At 38.7% G+C, this 20,719-nt stretch overlaps 2 protein-coding genes across 5 annotated transcripts in view; one reads left to right on the top strand and one right to left on the bottom strand.

Annotated features, from left to right (window-relative positions):
- The window catches only part of atad2b (ATPase family AAA domain containing 2B), an 80,242-nt gene extending 68,426 nt beyond the window's left edge, over positions 1 to 11,816 (top strand). For both annotated transcript variants that reach the window (XM_079584639.1, XM_079584638.1), the window contains exons 27-28: positions 5,728 to 5,856; positions 8,699 to 11,816. In XM_079584639.1, coding sequence (XP_079440765.1) covers positions 5,728 to 5,856; positions 8,699 to 8,827 — 258 coding nt within the window. In that variant the 3' untranslated portion in view covers positions 8,828 to 11,816. The remainder of the gene's footprint in view (positions 1 to 5,727; positions 5,857 to 8,698) is intronic.
- A 612-nt stretch (positions 11,817 to 12,428) lies between these two features.
- Positions 12,429 to 20,719, bottom strand: part of klhl29 (kelch like family member 29) — a 253,702-nt gene continuing 245,411 nt past the window's right edge. For all 3 annotated transcript variants that reach the window (XM_079584475.1, XM_079584477.1, XM_079584476.1), the window contains 3 exons: positions 17,104 to 17,297; positions 13,497 to 13,641; positions 12,429 to 13,384 (listed from right to left, as the gene is read on the bottom strand). In XM_079584475.1, the coding sequence (XP_079440601.1) occupies positions 13,201 to 13,384; positions 13,497 to 13,641; positions 17,104 to 17,297 (523 nt within the window). In that variant the 3' untranslated portion in view covers positions 12,429 to 13,200. The remainder of the gene's footprint in view (positions 13,385 to 13,496; positions 13,642 to 17,103; positions 17,298 to 20,719) is intronic.

Below are 20,719 nucleotides of genomic sequence, written 5' to 3'. Positions count from 1 at the left end.
ATGTAAATTCTAGGGTTTATGATGTCACTAACCCGGGAGGAGTGTCGTGTAGTTCCTACCAGCCGTTTGTTGCAGTCCTTAAAAATCAATTTCTTTAAAAGCAAATATCTCCCTTTGCTTTGAACTTTGAGCGTCGTGACTTTGCAGATGTTGTTTATGCTCAAACATTACACACATTACACACTAACTAAAGTTAGAAAAGTGAAATCATAATCAACCACCCCTTTAATATCGGTGGTCTAATATCTACTTTTTTCATGAATAAAAAGAAATATCTTTTCCATCTCAGTGTGAAATAGTACCGTAATATTACCCAGTGCAGCAAAATACAGCCTTATGCGTCTCAAAATAATCTCAAAGGTTTGATTTTACACAGTTCATCTTGTGGATCTTCCACAACAGTTGCATCACTTGTTCCACTGCTCTAATTTGACCATTTCAGCTTTCAGTTTGTCTAAGTAGAATATATTATACATGTTCTGCAGCTGGAGCGCACGGGAGATTTGTATTAACTTTAAAAACGGGGAAGTGCTCTTGTCCTTTATTTTTCACTCAACATTTCTGCCTTAATCACGGCACACATGAATCTAGTTCCTTCAAGCCTTTATAATGACATACTAACAAAATCTATAACTAAATTATTCAACAATTATAGCCCGCCGTAATAAGAACAGTAGCATTGGTTTTATTAACACAATGCTTTTAAACCTGATAGTCACTAAGGATTAAGTGTTTCATTATATGAAGTAAAAACTTTGTTCTGTGTGATGTAACTTTTTGGCCTTTTGCTTCTGAAGCAAAGAGTTTTTGATAAAACTACATTGCAAGATATGTCCATGCATTGCGATATATTTTTCTTTTGACCTTCCTCAATCAGACTAACAGTTTACTTTCTCTTTTTTTTATGCAGGTTTGTTTTGCATTCTTATATTGCAAAATATTTATAGCTTGCTGACCTTTTTGTATATCTGTGTGCTCATCCAGCAGTTACTGTAATATTTGTACTTTTAAATGAGATGCATCTCTGGGTGTTATTTGTATTTACGAGAACTTGAATTTTTTCTGGAATACTTCATAGAATAAAATGGTTTTGAGGTTTAACTTTGTTACTGTGAAATTTTAAATCTTCCTGTTAGTTGACCGGCTTCTGTTCTAAACACAATGCCTCTCTATCACTCCATCTGTGATATTTATGTCTGGGCTGGTTAGGTTATTACAAAACAAGTCTTCTAGCGAAAGTCAAATGGACTGTGAACAAGTCTTTTAAAGCTAGGATTACCATTCTATTCAGGGTTGATGGAGTGCGTCCGCCATCCATGACCGTTCTCCCAGTCAGTGACACTGAGGAGGAACAACAGGGTCCACTGCTAATCCCTGTAATTGAAATGTTAGCAAATTGTGATATTTACTGCAAATTATTTAGCATTTTGTCTCCTGCCATTCATAATTTTACATTGCAATACCATTGACTGTTTTACCAATAATGTCTTATACAATAACGACTGGCAATAATGACAATAACAACTTAAACATATATATCAGATTTTTTTGGCCTCTTTCAGAGTTTTTGATCAAAGTAATAAATAAATAATATAATAAGGTCAAAATAATTGTGTTATGATATTATACACATACGTGTAGTTTGCACTATTACATTTTTTAGATTTCGGAACTGACACTTCTCTCAGTTTCAGCCAAGTGAACACAATTATCTAACTAATAAAGTCACTAAAATATCTGTATATTACGGACTTTGGTTGTTTGCATGCTTAGGCTGAGCATGGAGTTGTTTTCTGGTGGTGTTGCTATTCAGTATGTTGATATTTACCTTCAATTTCCTCCAGTGGTTTTTAATGAAGACGTTTGGTTGTCTTCATTGATTCAGGGGCTGTCATCCCACTGCAAAGATATGGTTTCAAACTTATCTGTAGGGGATGCTTTTTCTCATTAAATGTCTCCCCAAAACCAAACCCGAATCCTCAATTACTGCTGTGTTTTTGCAATCTCGGTACACACTGCCTTGTGCTTGTGTGCGCTTTGTTCTTTCTGGTTCCAACCTTATCAGAAACTGGCACTGTTTATGTTGACTCTGACCAATGCAGTCTGAGTAATAAGTTGTCCCAGCGCGATTTGACGAGCTCACGATTGGCCGGAGGATCGTTGTGATGAACATGTCAATTGAAAGGCCACTGTGAAGTCTGAGGCGTTTTAATTAAACCTAGTGCAAACAGTAAATACTTGCATTCTGGAGCTGCGCATAAAATGGAAGGTAATTATGATGTGCCTTAATTAGCTGTCGCCGTGATCGTAATTGCTTCTGAAGATGGCTGACCTCTCTTCCTGGGTGTACGTGTTGGGGGCTCAATGTTGTCAGAGTTGTTTCATTTGCAGGTGTTCTTTCAGGTCAGGTCTATCTTTTGGAGGTTACCTTCTCTGTAGATGTTCATTTATTTTCCCACTCAGTTTTTTATTCAGTTCTCATGGGTACATTTGACATTTCAACAGGTCTTTAGATGAAGTTCATAAGAGCAGTTTCTTGAAATATATTTCTCCTGAAAATGACAGAATAGAGCCATGTTATTGTCATCTCAAACATTTAAAGTCAGTTACATTTCTGAAATTTTAATATAACTAGGGCTGGGTCATATAGCTAAAAAAAAAGTTGTTTTTTTTAACCATTTATCGATATTTAGTATAGCTTAAAATGGCATATTTTTTTCAGTCAGAGTAACTTTCACTTTAACCGGACAGCCATTGTAGTCAAATGGATTCCAAATGTTTAATGTCAGAAGCAAAATTAGCCACTGCTTTTCATTAAAGGGATAGTTCACCCAAATATGAAAATTCTGTCATTATTAGCGGTACTCACCCTCGTGTTGTTCCAAACTTTGTTCATCTTCGGGAACACAAATTAAGATATTTTTGATGAAATCTGAGAACTTCCTGTCCCTCCATTGACAGCTACGCAACTACCACTTTAAAGCTTTAAATATTTCGTAAAGAGATCATAAATCTAATCCATATGAATTGAGTGGTTTAGTCCAAACTTTTTTTTAAAAAAGAGACTCAATCGCTTTACTTGATGAACAGATTTAATTTAGGCTTTTATTCACATATAAACATTCATCAACTCACACATCAGATATGATAAACAGAAGATCTAACAAAAAGATCTTCATTTGTGTTCTGAAGATGAACGAAAGTCTTACGGGTTTGGAACGACATGAGGGAACTAGCCATTCAAATTAATTGGTATTGATAAACAACAGTGTTAATCTGCATGTATATTTTACTAAAACATTTTAGACAGACAGACAGAAAGACAGACAGACAGACTGCTTTAGCTGTCAGCGCCCATTTCCTTCACTGCATGTTTGTAGCTAGGTATCCGGAAACTAAAACAATGTCATTAAACTTCAACTTCAAATTAAGCCTCTTCAAATTAAGACTATTCCAAACACCGCAGTCATTTTCCACTACAGCACAGCAAACCGCAGGACGCACATTCATCAGCGGCTTTAATGCTTGACTGAAATGTTACGTGTTAGCAGGTGCGGGTCCAACTTCCCCAAGAAAATCAGAATGAGAGACAGACTGTGCCTCTCGTGTGTCACCGTGAACCTTACAAAAATGCTTGATGCGTGTGTATTGAGGATTATATTTGATTCATTCATTACCTCACTTCCAGATGCCTCCTTTAGAGCCAGATCGTACTTAAGCAAAAATGGCTCATTTAAGTGTAAGAGCTTTTCTCTCTGAAAAAAACCAAGGCATTATTCCTGCCATTAACAAATCAAATACTATTAAGCATCCGAGCTAAGAACATTACTTCTGCTTTGGCAAATCTGGCAGATTCAGATCCAATCTGACCATAGCCATCAAAGTGGTCTTTCTTTACTCACTCTAATGTGATTCCAAACTCAAGGAGAAATAATAATCGTAAGACTTTTTGTGGTTTTCCACGCAATTATAATTACGATTTCAAGGAAAAACGGACACAAAAGCACTATAAAATGAGTTCATAAATAGTCTTCTGAAGCTTTGTCTGATGAACAGACTGAAAATTAAGTTGTTTTTCACTGATAATAATCCCTCACTGAGCTGTTGACCACTGCACAGGGATGAAGTCAGTGAGTTGAATTCGAGAATCAGATCAGTCTAATTCAAATGAATTATTCAGACTGGTTTTGTAAAGCGAATCAACCAACTTATTAGAAAGATTTGACTTAAAGGGCACCTATTATGGAATTTTGAAATTTACCTTTCATGTAGTGTGTAACATAGATCTAAGTGAACAAAAACATCCTGCAAAGTTTGAAATATGAAAGTGCACCGTATATAAAGTTATTGTCTTTCAAAAGTAAGAGTCGACTCGGAGTCATTTTTATGAATCGTTAGAAGACCGAAGCTTTTTCTCTGACTAGATGACGTCAACTTGTCAAGTTATTTGAATACGATACGCCCACTTATTGCGCTCCAAGGCCAGCAGGGAAATATCATGGCGACGAGACGCTGTGTTCTGAAGTGCGACTCAAAAGCAAACTTGTTTCATCTGCCCAAGGAGGAGCATTTGAAGACTAAGTGGCTACAATTCATATAACTATACCACAGAAGTATAGTCCGAGCCTTGTGCTTTGTTCGCGCCATTTTGAAGACGATTGCTTTTTAAATGCAATCAAACTTGGATTCGCGAGCCGGCTGATATTGAAGGAAGGTTCAGTTCCAAGTGTATTTGCATCAGCTTGCAACGAATCATTTGGGAGTCGGTGAGCAAATCAGGTAAAAATAAATGCATATTATACGACAACAAAAGTGTTTTTTGACATTGCATGCACGTAAAACTGTTGTTGGGGACTCCCTAAACAACATTAGGAACATTTTAAATGTCATAATAGGTGCCCTTTAAAAGAAAGATTTGTTCTCTCTCAGGGCGTTTTCAGACCTGTCGATCGTTTGCTTTATTCCGAAACAGGGTTTTAATTTGTTTAGCGTGTTGCATTTTCTACACGTTTCGGATCACTTTCACAAGCCAACTTTTCATACCAAAAGGTGTTTATGCAAGTCACAAGTGAGTAAAACTGTCCTCATATTGGTCAGTTTCCTCTGTATCATTCATCAAGATGGATTGACAAGTTCACTCCACGGGCTTATTGTGCCTTCATCTTTATATTTAGCTGTCGTGACATCCCATTATGACTAATACATTATATATATTTAAAATTATATATTTATAATTTATGCTGTTAGAGTATGAATCGGTGTTTCATCTGAGCAATTACACAACATTTTAAGATAAAGAGGTGTTCTATGGTTTTCAACCACAAAAACTCACAGAATCAGACACGGCTGCTTATTTATACAACACATTTTCCATTATGAATAATGATACCACATGGTTCGTCGGGTCGGATTGCTTTCTCACGCTCCAGGGTTTGTTTTCAATTGGGCCGAGACCACCTCGTTCAGGTGATCTCGGAGCGGTTGTTTGAGTGCGGATCTGAGCACGATTGCCGTGTTCATATATGCCTAAACAACCGAATTAACGGAGAAAACGCACCGGGTTCCGAAACAAACGCTCCGACACGAGCCAGGTGTGAAACCTTAATTGTAATTGCATGGAAAAGAGCTTTAAGAACAGTGTTCAACATTTCTGTCACACAGGTTTAGAATAACATAGTAAATGAAAGAAATGTATGTTGAATCGTGTTTTATTTTCTTCTGTTTCAGGCTCTGTTGGAGCAGGTGGTTGTGAAATGTGAGGGCTTCAGTGTGGATCAATTGGAGAGAGTTTACTCAGTGCTCAGCCAGTGTATTTACCAGCACCGCAGAGACTACGACAAGACCCGTCTGATAGAGGTTGAGTGACACACACACACACACACACACACACACACACACACACACACACACACACACACACACAATATGATGTTCAATGACTTTATGGCCCTACTGGTTGTGCAATTTATCAAATTACATGTGTGCTTCATGGACATACCGGTCGGTACCCATATTTAAGAGAGGCTTTTGTGTGGTAACTGTACCACATGATAGCATGCCACACACTTTCACTAGATAATATTTTATTAGCCTTATTTGATTTGATATACATGCCGACACCACATTACAATCACAAAACAACAATAGCACTCGTGTTTATTATTAAGGGAAAGGTGTTCGTTTTTTGTTGAGCCATTTTGTTCTTCCAGCTTAAAAAGTAAAGTTGAACTAACGTCAAGAAAAGTGAGGTATATGAGTTATTTTGAAGTGGTGATTGGCTGGATGGCCGTGGCTTTTACGTCACCGTATTATTCAAGAGAATAAACTAATTTCATCCAATCACTGCGCTGTATTACGTATAAGATCGCATAACAGCAGATACTTCAAATGTGACAACAATATCGCCGCTGTTCGTTCACCTCTGCTTGTTCAGCTTTGAGTTCAGACATGTGTGTTGTAAGTGTTCGTTTCCTCAGTACAGTAGCAAACGTGTTGTTTGCATTTCAGAACGGGAGTTTGACTACCAACACATGGAAAATATGACTAACAATATTTAATTTGTAACAACATGTGGAGCGCACATGGGAGCGGAGCGGTTTCTGTGCGAAACGGCGCTATGAGTTTAACAACACTGGCAATGCGGATCACATAGTTCATATACGGACCGGAGCAAGCGTGTTTACGGACATATTTCACACTCCCACTTTTCCACAGCTTTAAGGCCATTGCACACTGAGTCCGAAATTCGCATCCGAAATTTTCACACGTTAAAAAATAAATACGACCTCACGTTATGTCAATCACGCTTGCACACTGCCTCCGAAACTTTCGTCCGTCATAAAAAAAATCGAAACGGGTTCGATTTTTTGCGTTTTTCGCATCCGTAACAAGCAGTTTGAATGGTGTTTGAATGGTGCTTTGACAATCCAGAGCCACCGAATCACGAATACGAAAAAACGCATACGAAAATTTCAGACTCAGTGTGCAATGGCCTTTACACTGCCTTTTCTTTTTTTTCAAAGCTGAGGTGTAAATGTCCAGTGTGAAACAGCGGGGGTTATGACACTTTAAATACGGGTTCACAATAAATTACTCTATTTTATTTTGTGTTCTGATTTCAAACTTCAATTTTTTTATATTTTTTTTTATAGTTTGTTTGATTTTATGGGCATTTTAAAAAAACGTTTGTGCTATAATTTTTATCATATAATATTATGAGTTCATATTTATATTAACTCACAAATACATCTATTTTAGGTAATTTATTTTATTGGGTTCTGATGCAAAACCTGCTAAAAACACTGGATAAGACTATTAATATATATTTAGCCTAAAAATGTTTTAGTACCTCTGTATATTAGCTATAATGACTGCAAAATGATGACTACATAGTTTTATCTTCAATTATTTGCAGTAATAATTGTTGAGCCAGTATAATACAAACAAAAAAAAACCTTATTAACTAGTATCTTTATCCTGTCTAATGACTCATAATGTTCAGTTCAGTCATGTGTCGTGTGTGACAGCGGCTCAGAGGAGATGGATACACAGTGATTGAACACGGCACACCGAACAGCTGCTGTGTGTCTAAATTACGCCGGCGCGCCAATGGTAGAGAGCTCTCGCACGTCCTCCTGGGAAATTATGTGCGCTGTTCTCAAATACAATAGTAATGGTAGCTGCCCAGCAGAAACAGATTAGAATTGCTCCAAGGAATTATGGCCGGCTTGACTGAAGGCTAATTTGCATGTTGTGTACCAATTCCTCTTTGAGAGCACCCTAATGGAGTCGTATTTATTAATTCCAGGATGATTCGAGATCGAGACCATCTGGAAAAGCTGTATGTGTTTAGATTTTAAGCCGTCAGATCGTTGGATCTTGTGCAGCCGGTGGACTGGAGCTGAGATCCACAGAGGATAGCAGAAATTGGACATGATTTTGTTAATTGTTCACGCGTTGTCCTGTGCCGTATACTTTGACCTCAACCAGAACTGCCATGTCAGATTAAGAGTTGTATTAATCCATGTCTGTTTTTAAAGAGTTCTAGCCACACACAACATAATGTCATAAAGTTGACGGCTTGATTACGTTGGTTTTTTTCATGCTATCTTCGCTCTGCCCACAGCGGAATCTTATTGGTCGAAAATTCTGCTTCTCATTGAAAATAATAGTAAATGTTCAGCGTATTAGAAAGATTTCTGACGGATCATGTGACACTGATGACTGGAGTAATGATGCTGATAAAAATTCAGCTTTGACATCACAGGAATTAATTACATTTTAAAATATATTCAAATACAAAAACATGTATTTTAAATAATTAAATTGTAATTATTTCACAGTATTGCGGTTTTTACTGTATTTTTCATCAAATAAATTCAAAAACGTTATCAAAAATGTTGTAGACCCCAAACTTTTGAATGGTAGTGTATAATGAAACAATAAAATAAGTTATGTTTATGTAGTTCTGTACATATAATTATATATCTAGTCCAAATAATGACCTACAGAAATGTACTTTCATGTCGTTCATCTTGGTTTCGTTTACACATTATCCATTGAAATAGTATATAGAATGACATATATACACAGTTATACTCATGAATACAATGTATTACTTCTTTTTTTTCTCAAGAAATTCACGTTTAACAAAACATGCCTTTTAATTTCTTTTATGTTTCTGTCTGTTGATTTGCAGGCGATGGAGAGGCAAGTTGAGCATTTTCGAAACATTCCTGTGATGAATAGAGGGCTTTCAGAGAGAAATGTGATTGGAGACTCTTTTGATGGAAGAGGGAGAGGCCAGCACTCTGAGCCAAGTCCTTAACATGGAGCAGGTCTGGACGCCTCGGTCTCCATGGACAGCGGGAAGGGGAAAAAAAGGTGCAGACATTTGAAACAAAGGCTTACAAAGGCGACCTTGGTGCTATCATCTCAGGTACCTGAAACAGAACCAAACACAAAAACTCCTGGAGGTTTCGTTTTTGCTCGTTTCTTTTTTTTGTAAACTCTCATACATGCCATTTGCCGATGATTGTTCCTGGTGCTATTGGGTGCTATTGTTTTTTTGTTTTTTGCTTTTTTTCATCTGCTGCTCCTTGTTCTCATAAATAAGCAAACAAAACACAAACAAACAGTACAAAATAAAAGATTGTGTGATGTCACAAAGCAACCTCAGCCTCCGTCTACTGGAAACACACACACACACACACAGATTCTCACCAGCGGTGGAAAACTGTATACGGATGGTGTGATGCCCTACAGCTGGAGTCAGTTGGTCACTTACTGTGGACATAAACTACATCGCCCTCTTTCTACATCCAACCCGTGAGCATCGTTCCACTCCTGTGATGTCACACCTCGTCACCATTGAGATTATCAACACTTTTTAGCCACATAGATATTCCTGCTGGAAAAAAACACATTTTGTAGGGACGTCTAGTGACAAGTTGTTTTCTACTGGATGTTAATTGTAAGTTTTGCAAGGCCTCTGTATTGTAAACCAACTTTTCCCTGTGAACAATGAGACCGTGTTCTCCTATTCCGACTATAATTTTTGTAGGAACGAACAAAAAAATAAATGGACAGATTTGGGTTTAAAATAGATCTTTAGGAGAGGAATAGTAGTGTTTTAGACCCATCACATATTTCTCCCCTAGGAGTAGCTCATGGCTTTATCGTTTGTTTTATTTATTTTGGCATTTTTTCTGGTTTACTGGATTTACGAGTAGATTATCTGGAGATTGCACTGCCTAGCGTGTGCCTTAAACTCTGACATAGTATCTCACAGGCTATCGGTGCTTGTGGACAAGCCACAGGGCTACAAACCCTTTCCGGATGTTTTCAGAGACTTTGATAAAAATACGTAGTGTATGTTGTAACTAATTGTTTGCCAATCTCTTCTCAAGTCAGCAACCCAGACATCTCCATGGTTTGTGGGTTGCTCCATCAAACAATGAGGCTTTCATTTCCCATCCATTTATATTGTAATATCACAAATTTGGAGTAAAAATATCAGCGATGTTTTGATGTGCAAATCGTTGAAGATACAATGGCAGTCTAGGCAGTGCTGAATTGTTGAGCGTAAAGCATTACTATATTATTAGTTTGCCCTTTATAGTGTTTCCATTGTGCTAATGTTGTGCTAAACTCTAGGCTGTTGCATTAATATCTCAATTTTGGTGTTGTGTAAGTATCATTAACTCCCCCTCTAAACTCGTGTTAACTCTCTGCTTTCAACGCTTGGTAAAGAACGTTGATCCAGGTTCAAGAGCTTGTGACCTTGTCTCGGATTCGGTGCTATAAACAAAATGGAAAAAAGAGGGGGAAAAACACTTTTTAAGACATATGCAAAAGAAAGGAAAAAAACTAGAAGTTAGCTTTGGACTACTGCAGTGTGTGTGTGAGAGACAGAAGCACAGCTACCTCAGCAAGTTGTTTTCATGCGAAGAGATAAAAGTAATGACCTGTTTACTGACAAACAGTATTTGATGACCTCTGTAATATCACTGCGCCCTTCAGAAAGTCAAGCTAAGGTACCGGACCAGCTCTCCGACAGCTCTGCTGCAGTAATTCCTCGCGTTTGTTTCTTAGCATTTCATTTTTGGGTTGTCCTGCTTTTGAGCCGAGAAAAGAAATGGCATTGTAATATCGGTGAAATGTTATATACTGTATATTTCAGTTTTTCTACATGTGCATCCCATGAATTTTATATTAGTGGCCATGTTTCTACACGTCAGTCCGTTTCATGTTTTTTAATCTCCCTCAAACTCCGCAGTCACATTTTCCTCCGTGCTATTGCCTGTCCATTTGTTATTTATTAAATGATTAAACATGATCAACTTTTTGTTCAACCAAAACGAATTGGAAACATTGTTACACAAAATTTGTGCTGAGACGCGACGTAGCACATGTTTGTAGCAGGTGTTGTTGTACGACGTTCAGAAACGGGGTTTACTGGTCTCAGGTCTCTGCTGCATTAATATTTATTCCATAAGGGTGGATATGATGGTGGTTAGGCTTCTTTTTCATTTTCAAATATTACTGTAGAGGATGAAGGGGAGGTTCATGTGGCTAATGTGTGTTTTCGGGTCCATCAACAGCATTGAAGAAACTCCTGTAATGCTGACCACGTGTGCTTATCACACACGTTTATCTGGAAAAAACAAGATTCAGTTGATGCCAATTCACAAGACGCCCTATTTTGCAAAGCTATTTGATTGCATAATGTAATTGGCCCTGAATCGAAATCAAATCTTGGTCATGTGGAAAGGAAATGTCACATTTAGAAGCACCACTAATATATTTTTTAGAGAATCAACTCTTAAATCCTGCATTAAAAATGTTACGATGTGGGCATGAAAGTCTATGTAGTTCTATGTGTTTGACTACAAGTTAAAGTTCTTTAACTTTAGTTGACCAGAGTTTAATTCAGATTGTTTAACTGACTGTAGGAAGTCCATAGAACAATAGCATGTAGGTAAATATGACCCACTAAACCCAGTTGTGTTCAGTTTTTGATAAGTTCTGCTTTATGTTGGAAAGTTTATCTTGTTTGCAAATAATGGTTTATGTTTAGTTATTTCATTTAATCAGTAGATTTATACCCCTTTAAGGATTTATAAGGTTGAGGGAATGTTATTTTTTTTGAGTTGTAGCAGAATTTGTTCCTTTTTGTATGTACTTTTATGAAGCAAATCAAAACCACACATATTGTTCTGTCCTTCCTTGCAGTCCTTCTTTTGTGAAATGATATATTTACTGTAATTTCTGAAATAAACTGCTGTGATATACTTGAATAAAAGGTGCAAATTGAACTTTCTCTAGGTGTTTTCATTTTAATCGGAGTCCTGTCTTGAGTTGTGATGAGGGTTACGGCACATTTTGGACCGTGTGCTGTGTTCATAGATTGGAAAGTTTAAATAGGCAATATATGGCATTACAAAACATTACATTTGTTGACATCCAAAAGTCTCCAGCTTTTGCAATAAGTCTCTGGCGTCACTAATTTATCAGGGATTTTAAAGGCACACATTTATAAAATGTTATGGAAAAGACAGTACCTTAATGAATTGACATTTAATCAGTAAGAAGATGCTTTTCATAAGTGCATATTCTCTAAAAGTTAGCCACAAATTACAAAATTAAAGGGTTACTTCACCCAAAAGTGATCCATCCATCATAAAAGTAATCCATACGGCTAATTAATAAATGCCTTCTAAAGCGATGCATTCAAGAAAAATATGACTGATAAAAAATTTTTTTTTTAAATAATGAACCGTTTGGCTCAAAGAAGAAAGTCATTTACACCTAGGATGGCTTGAGGGTGAGTATATTATGAGATCATTTTCATTTTTGGGTGAACTGTCCCTTTAAGGAAATTCCTTGGTCAGCTCTATGTAAATGAGTGATATGTAAATGACCAGTCAACATGTTTCTTTAGAATTCTGGATATGTATTTCAGCATTAATAACGTAAATTGTTCCGATAGGGTACAGATTTACAGACATTGTTCAATCCATTGAATTTTTCTAAAAACATTTATACACAATTTTCATTGGTTTTTAAAATATACATATCTTCCGTATAATACAAAGTTTCTCCTTCCATCTTGCTCCATCTGTATTCTGCCATGGCTGCAGGCTCGTGGATTGGAATAAAACGAGGATTAAAACCCCACAAAGAAAAGGTAGAATGATTTACACAGAACAAAATGAAACGAAACTCCTCTGGGCATCACAGGTTCTGGTATTTTGTGCTTTGGAGTCCAGGAGGGCCTTCGTTCTATCCCGTCTCTGTGACGCTGACCCTCGCTGGAGGGCTACATGACTAGCATCGACATCCTTTAGCTTCTTGCTGAAGTCCCTTTACGATGCAACTGATCTTTATATACGACACAATCCCATTTTCTCATCGCATGACGTGACTACCAAATGTGACGGGAACCTTCTCAAAGAAACATGATGTGGGAGAAGAACAACTCAAACATTGAAGAGGGGAATATTAAAAAAATGCATTTGGCTGACCTAGAATGTCGTTCCAATGGCACGACACCTGAGGGGGGAGCTACGCTACGGATCCTTTGCTAAATCTTGACCACGATGGTCCGACCGCGTTCCACCCAGGTTGGCTGGCTGGAGCTCGATGGGCTGTTTTAGGGCCAGTTCGTGACATTAGAGTAGTCCAGAGTCAAACTCGTCCTCAGCCACTCTGAATGTACTTCTTTATAACCACGCATCCGTGTCTGAACAGCGGACACGGCAGATTCTGCAGCAGCGTCCACGTGTTCGTGCAAGGGTCGAAGGTCTCCATGTTGCCCAGCGCTGGTCCCTCGCTGCTCACAATCCCTCCCGTTGCATAGATCTTCCCGTCTAGGATCGCCGCACTGGGGGAGGAAGAGCAAGAGACCGTTTCCCTTTCATTTATGCTACACCGTTTGTAATGCGGAACATCGTTTATTGCATGGCGTAGCGCAATCTACTGTTCATTAGACCAACCTGCAGAACTGCCTGGAGTGATTCATGTTGGGGCCGGCTTTGATGTTGCCCTTGTCTGGGTCGTAGATAGTGGTGGCTCGAGCGTAGGCTCCTCCCAGGATGAAGATAAAACCATTGAGGCTCACAGCGGGAGCGTACTTGTTATCTAAATAAGCCCAAAAGGAGCACAGGAGGAAAGAGAACAACAGATAGAAGTCACTTCTCTGATGTATGTTCCAGCCACAGATGGATTTTTCCCCCTGTAATAATGCCGTTATGTTGGCATTATCATGGGTCTGCTTACACGTTGTGCTCAATGAAAGATCTATTGTGCTTTTAGGAGCTACAAGTAAATCATACGGCTGCTGGGTCGTCTAAATACGACATCTAAATTCTATTCAGCACGACTTTACAATGTTCTTTCGGTAGATTATAAACGAGGACTACCATACTGTGTGGTTCCTATGTGACGTCGTAAGTATGCAATCTTACGGAATAGGGTTTGAAGCACCATTTGTAATGCATTTATGATTTTCTCTGCCTCTTTATGCCACATTCCGTTTCCCACGTCCCTATATCCTTTATGCTTTACGTTATTAAGCGGAGAATGACAAATTATGGCACACAGATATATGGCACCTGTTCCACCTAATGATTCCAAACAGAGGAAATTGCCTCCGTAATACCCGCAGACCCTTCACAATGCGACGGGTTTTACTCACTCTATCCTTCTTCACGCGGGGTAAATGGCCAAGAAACTGAAATAATCACATCTTTTCATGAGCTGGCAAATGACTGACAGCCCGACGCGTGGTCGTGAACACGGAAAAGGTCGTCGAGCCGAATGCAAGAGAGAGGCTATCAGGCTTCGCTTTCTGACAGAAATTGTCTCCCAAACGATTACAGCTGGGCCAATTTATTACACCTATGAATAATTCACGTGGCTTCGTTCAAGGTTTTTTTTGTTTTGTTTTTTTTCCCCGCACCTTCGACTGATGCTCCTCGCTTGAGAAGCCGAGCACAGAAGCGATCTGTAAAACAGCCGCTGGATTTAATGGTTGAAAAGGAAGTGTGAGATGGGCTCTCGCTTGGCGGCGTGAATGCCAGGCGCTTCTCATTAAAACCCCCTGTCGCTCGACTTTGAGTGACGGTCTAGATAACTCCCTCTTTTTATAGCACTCCAACCAGCATCAGTCACAGCAAGCGTTGTCGAATTGATCGGCGGCATAACCCAGGGGGAGGCGTCGTCTTCTGTAACAAGAGCACAGTTCTGGCGCCCCCCCTCCAACACGTCTTTATTCCCCTCACAAAACGACTGCTTTTGTGCCGAGTCACTTCATTTAAACTCCCTGAATGCTTTGTTTGCATCATAAGCGCATGCATCTCGCAAGCAGTTTGAGTTGCCGGCGTCGGTTAAGTCCTAATCTCACGCAGTCTGTTTATCTGTTTGTTGTCTCGTTTTCTAACCCGACGCTGATGCTATCAGCAGAGCTCATTGTTGGGTTTGGCCCACGTTCTGCCTACTCGAGGGGCTCGAACGTCACGCCAGAGCTCGGTCTGCTTCTTTGATGCTGAAATCCTGCCACCGGCAAGACGTCTCAAGGTTTCGATCAAATGGGGGACCTGTATCTGGCACAATGGAGACATGAGGGATTCAGCTTTTTGCGAGTGAAACAAGACAACAACAACAGTTCGTGCCACCAATTTGCAGAGGTGTTCAATTTTCGGGAGAGGCAAAACGCGGCAGAGAAAAGCCATTAAAAACTAAAGAAATGGGAAAGGAGTCGTTTGAATAGCTAGATTCCCAGAGAGCTGGGTTGAAAATGGGCCGAGGACATCGGCAACAACCTTCGGTACTCAATAAACAAGCTGAAGCGTTTTATGCGAGGCTACTTCAGTCAAACCCATCTCACACCGCCTTTTCACTCTGATGGATGTCTCAAAGTGCTGCTTGGCCAATTGACATGCTTTGAACATGTTTTTGTAAACACTGGCTACCCTTCGCACTGGTAGTTTGGAGACCTGAGGGATGTTTGTAGACGAGGCAGCTCGAGGCGGCCCGACACGCTCTGACTGAGCACTAGCGGAGCCCAGTCGCGAGCGCTCGCGGAGCGACTGGTTCAGTGATAACTCATCAGACTGTCCAGAGGCCCCCTGAATCACTTTTTAATGTGCTGTACTCTAAAGACGCCCTGCAATCTTGTGTAATTTGTACAAGCAATTGTTTGCAATCAATTCTCCACAGTCCACGTGGCTTCTGCACTTCCAGCGGCACTTTGCCTGCTCGACCTTCACTGACAGCTTGTCTTGTTGGCACTGGCTGTTTGCTCAGAAGTGTTTACTACTGACTGCAGGTCTTCCAACAACAGAAGCACACTGGGACTTTGAGGAAATGAACCTCTTAAAAGCCTTTAGCATGAGGTCATTGACTGTGGACATGGCAGGGGGAATATGAATGGCACTCTGGGTAAAAAAGGCCTATAGGAACATTACACAAAGACTTACAGGCCTGTCAATCAGTGAGATAGAGCCAAAAACTATTGCTGCCAGGAAACATGCGAGAGTAAAACATATTATTATTTAGAAACTTGATCCTAGATTATTGTTTAATACCGTTTAACATTAGATCCATGATTTTTTTTCATTGCATTTATTCACATATAATGTAGAAATAATGATACCCAATATTGGTAACAAGTTATAATAACGGCACGCTATTAATCATTAGTTAAGCATTAGTAAACAATTAAATCATAATTTATGAAGCATTAATAGACATTTAAAAACAGCTAGAAATGTTTTATTCTTGATTTATAAGCATATCTATAATGTATTTAACAATTGTATCATGTTTAATAATTAATGATCGTTTATCATTTCTAAATGAGCTATTGCATTATTTACAACCAATTATTTATGAGTTGTCAGTGGTTCATAAGATCACTTATGAAATGAAATGATTCATAAACTATTTAATGATAAGGTAGTTAACTAATGTTATATATACAATGTTAAATGTATTAGTGTATGAAGAAATTAAAGTGAACAGATTAATAAATGCATTAAACGCATTGCTGTTCACTATTGTTTCACATTAGCTATTGCATTAAATATATTTTAACATATACAACTTTATTGTACAGTATTACCGCTGCATCTCCAGTCCCAGTAAATATATAATTGAGTATAATGGATGTAAAAGGTCTAATTTTAGTTAGGATCTTGGATTAAAGGTTGGACAAATGAAGAATAATACATGTTTATCTGGTTCCACGTACTGCATGCAACTTCATTTAATTACCAAGTTAATGTAGTTTATGAAATGGCTTTTGTGATGCCATAGCACAGCAATCGCTGAGCTAATTGAAGCCTGAAAACCTCCGACTGCAAGTAAAGATGTTGAGTCCCACTCTGCCATGTCAGTCCTGCTGTTCTTCTGCTACGATTGAGCCCATGAGCAAAGCAAACTACCTCATAAAAGCCTTTCAAGAAGCCAGACCACATGTACAGAACCACCTTCTGGTGCTATGTTGACAAATACTTGTTTTTAAATTGTCTTTGGGTGGAAATTCAGATGAAGCACAAATGAACAATTTCCATTAGTAAATTCCTGTTGTGATCTACTTACCGATCATGGGGGACTCGATGAAGCTCCAGGTGTTGGTCTGCGGGACGTAAGACTGCAGAACACCAGCTGAGCGTCCAGCCTCGTTCACACCGCCGAACACGAAGATCTTTCCTCCGCATACGGTGGCAGCTGCCGAGTGAACAGGCTTGGGAAGCGGCGACACCGTCTCCCACTGGTTCGTGATGGTGTCGTACCTGAAGGGATATTGGTATAGTTTTAGTACCAACAGACATTTTTCACAACGTGTCCCAAAAAAGGCCCAGGATTTGCAGATGTGAGCGCTTTATTGTGAACAGGACGCATATAAAAACAACACTATATGCAAGGTTTCTCTCTCTCATTAACCACTTCAGTTGTATCTGACTCTAGGTGATTGTACGGCCTTCTGTTGCTTCTGTATATGCAAGAGATTGACCATGAATTTTCCTATGTTGGTATGTATGTACTGTCATATCTTTCCCCAAACCTCCCCATTACATGGCTCAGGACTCACTCACACACACCTATGGATAATTTAGTGTCTCCAATTCACATAAACTGCATTTTTTAGGATTGTGGGGAAACCGGAGCACCCGGAGGAAACCCAAGCCGACACATTGAGAACACGCAAACTCCACACAGAAAGTCCGGGACTCGAACCGGGGAGACAACAGTGCTACCCACTGTGCCACTGTAAGATGGCGAGTTACAAACTGCAATTGCATGATATCGGCAGGGTTGTGCAAAACTCAGAATTGAATTTTGAAGATTTGGCTCTCTTTCAATTCATTAGTGTAAATTAGTGAACTGGCCAGAGTTGAATTAAAATTTGAACTGGATTGCAATTAAAAATATGCATTCTCACATGATGCATTCTGGGAAATTAAGTGCTTTTCCAACCTGGTCAACAAATTTTAAGTAAATAGAAATATAAATTCTATATTTATCAGAAGTTAAATTAAAAATTATATAACAGAAGTTTATCTATCAATAAAAATATTAAATATGATGGAATTTATAAACAAAAGTTAATGCTAATTTATAAAAAGGATGAAATATATAGGCTAAATAGGTGGTATTTTAAACATCCATCCAACCATCCATCTAACATTGGCAACATTTAAACTGCATTTTATTTAAAAACTAGTTCATCAATGTGAATTTCAATTCCGTCACTGGGGTTTAGACAAATTATCCACCGTACGAATTTGTCGTGAGATAGCGTTGTTCTATTCATATTCAAAAGCAGTTCTGCATCCACCTCGATTCAAATTTAAGTTCAATTTAAAGTCCATTCGGTTTGGAATGTTGCACAAGCCTTGATATCATGAAATGTCGAATGAAACGGCCCTTCTGTCGATGAGTCACGCACATTTCCACGTACAACCCAGCAGAGCCCTCCGACCATACGGCGGAACACGGTTCCTCATGTCATGTGCTGCCGTGAGACGCATGAACAGAGAGCGGTCCATCTGGAGAGCTCATCCTCAGCCATTGTTCTCAGGATCAGTAATCAGGCCTTGTAGCTCTCGCTGACGACTGAGAAGATCCAGCAACACGTGCCACAGCTTCAGCCGGTCTCCTGCTGGGGTCACGCGACCGGCTGAGTCAGCGCCTCGAGAGCAGTCGCTGAGTATCGGACAATGGTTGGCGTATAGGAAAATGCTTCAGCTCTTGCGGATATTGATTAACCACGCAATGAATCAAACATCTGAGGACATGGAACACAATTATGAAGCGAATGTAACTGATTACTAACCGCAGATACTTTCTGTATGATAAATGCTCGAACAGCTTTGCCAATATTTCAATTCACTGCAGGCAACATTAGTGGAGGTATAAAGATGATGAGAAAAAGAATACAGCAGACAGGAAGAGAAGCCTTGGGCTACAAATACATTAGCAACAGCTCGCACAAATCGACTGAGACCGCCGCACACATCAAATAATGCAAAAAGCCTGCAAGTAATGACAAGTGAGTCAACTATCTCGAGTTTACCTCTGACAACTTTTACTTTTTAAGTGCACACTTCAATAAGATTATTGTCTCTAGTGTTTTGACACACACAAAAAAAACTGCTTTTTGTGGTTTGTTTTGTCCCATCAGTCTTATTTATTGTCTGTGATTTACTATTGTAGTTGCTGAACATTTGTTATATATGTCTGCACTGGTGTTGTTTTCCCTGCAATGAGTTAGAAATGATTATAATACAATAATTACCATAACATCAACTTTGAGTCCTTGAATATTGTACACCTTTTTACACCAATTTTTTAAGGCATTAGATGTATACATCTAATTTTTTCCCCAAGTTAGAACAATTAGAAATGTTTGACAGACTATTATCTATCATAATAAGAAAACACCAAAAGTATCTAGTTTTAAACACATCAAGTGTCTCTATAAACCCCTAAAAGGAGATTTTTGGCCTGTCCCACCCCAGAAGTCTTGACCTTCTCAACTACAATTAAAACAATCGCATATTTGTGAACAAGTTTCGGTAACACTTTATTTGACAGTGTCCTTGTTACATATGTTACATGTACTCACCATCGTAATAACAGTAAATTATCCATATTTGCAAGTTAATTAATATTACTCAATACTTGAATATACAATTACAATGACACCTTAAAATAAAGTGTAACCCAAGTTTCATATGTCAGATAAAAATTTGTAACAATTAATTTCACTTCTTAAGTTTAATTACCAATGGCAATAACAATAAATAATAGCAATAATGAATTGTCACTGAATTAATGTAATTTCTTAATTTATACACAGTCTAGTGCGGACACATAAAACGGCTCATAGAATTGGTTTAGATGGACCTCATGAGGGTTGATGATCACATTTCATTAACAATCTGTTAAAAAAAACAAAAGAAGGGTTTTGGGCTCTATTTTTGTAGCTTATTCATGGAAAGAAAAAAAATTCCTCTGAAGAAATTAAGTTTCTTATACTCACCAAGGCTGCATTTATTTGATTGTGAAAAATACAGTAAAACAGTGATATTGTGAAAGATTATTACAATTTAAAATATCTGTTTCCCATTTGAATATTTTTTTTGAAAATATAATTTTTCATGGTGAACTTCATTCCTCCAGTCTTCAGTGTCACATGATCCTTCAGAAATCATTCTAATATCCTGATTTGCTTCTCAAGAAACATTTCCGAGTATTATCAATAAAGGTATTTTGAGCAAAACCATGATTCTTTGATGCATCATTGATTTATAAAAATATCAATTTCTTTTTAAAAAAATCTTACCGACCGCAAACTCGTGAATGCTAGTGTATAGTTCAAACATAACCCAAGTTAAAACACTGTATTGATCAGCTTCATAGCTCGACCTTTCCAGGCCTGTGCGCTATAGAGACGACTATGAAGGGAAAGCAATGAGAGTGAGATGAAGTGAACAAGGTATGAAGCACATAATGAGACGGTATCCACTATCGATGTTATCCGGTTGGATGCGCCGGGCCGGGCCGGCATATAGAGGCGATCTGTTCTCTATGATGATATCATCAGTGCTCCTGTAATTATACGAGCTACTGTACTGTGACCCACATTCACCCGCTCACAATACACACTGTTTAATCACACGAGAGCCGGAGGGGAGGGGGAGGATCTGAT

The sequence above is a fragment of the Phoxinus phoxinus genome (assembly GCF_949152265.1).
Source record: "Phoxinus phoxinus genome assembly, chromosome: 16".
Lineage (NCBI taxonomy): Eukaryota > Metazoa > Chordata > Actinopteri > Cypriniformes > Leuciscidae > Phoxinus > Phoxinus phoxinus.
The sequence above is the reverse complement of the archived record's forward strand: the minus strand, read 5'-3'. Positions and strand labels throughout refer to the sequence as shown.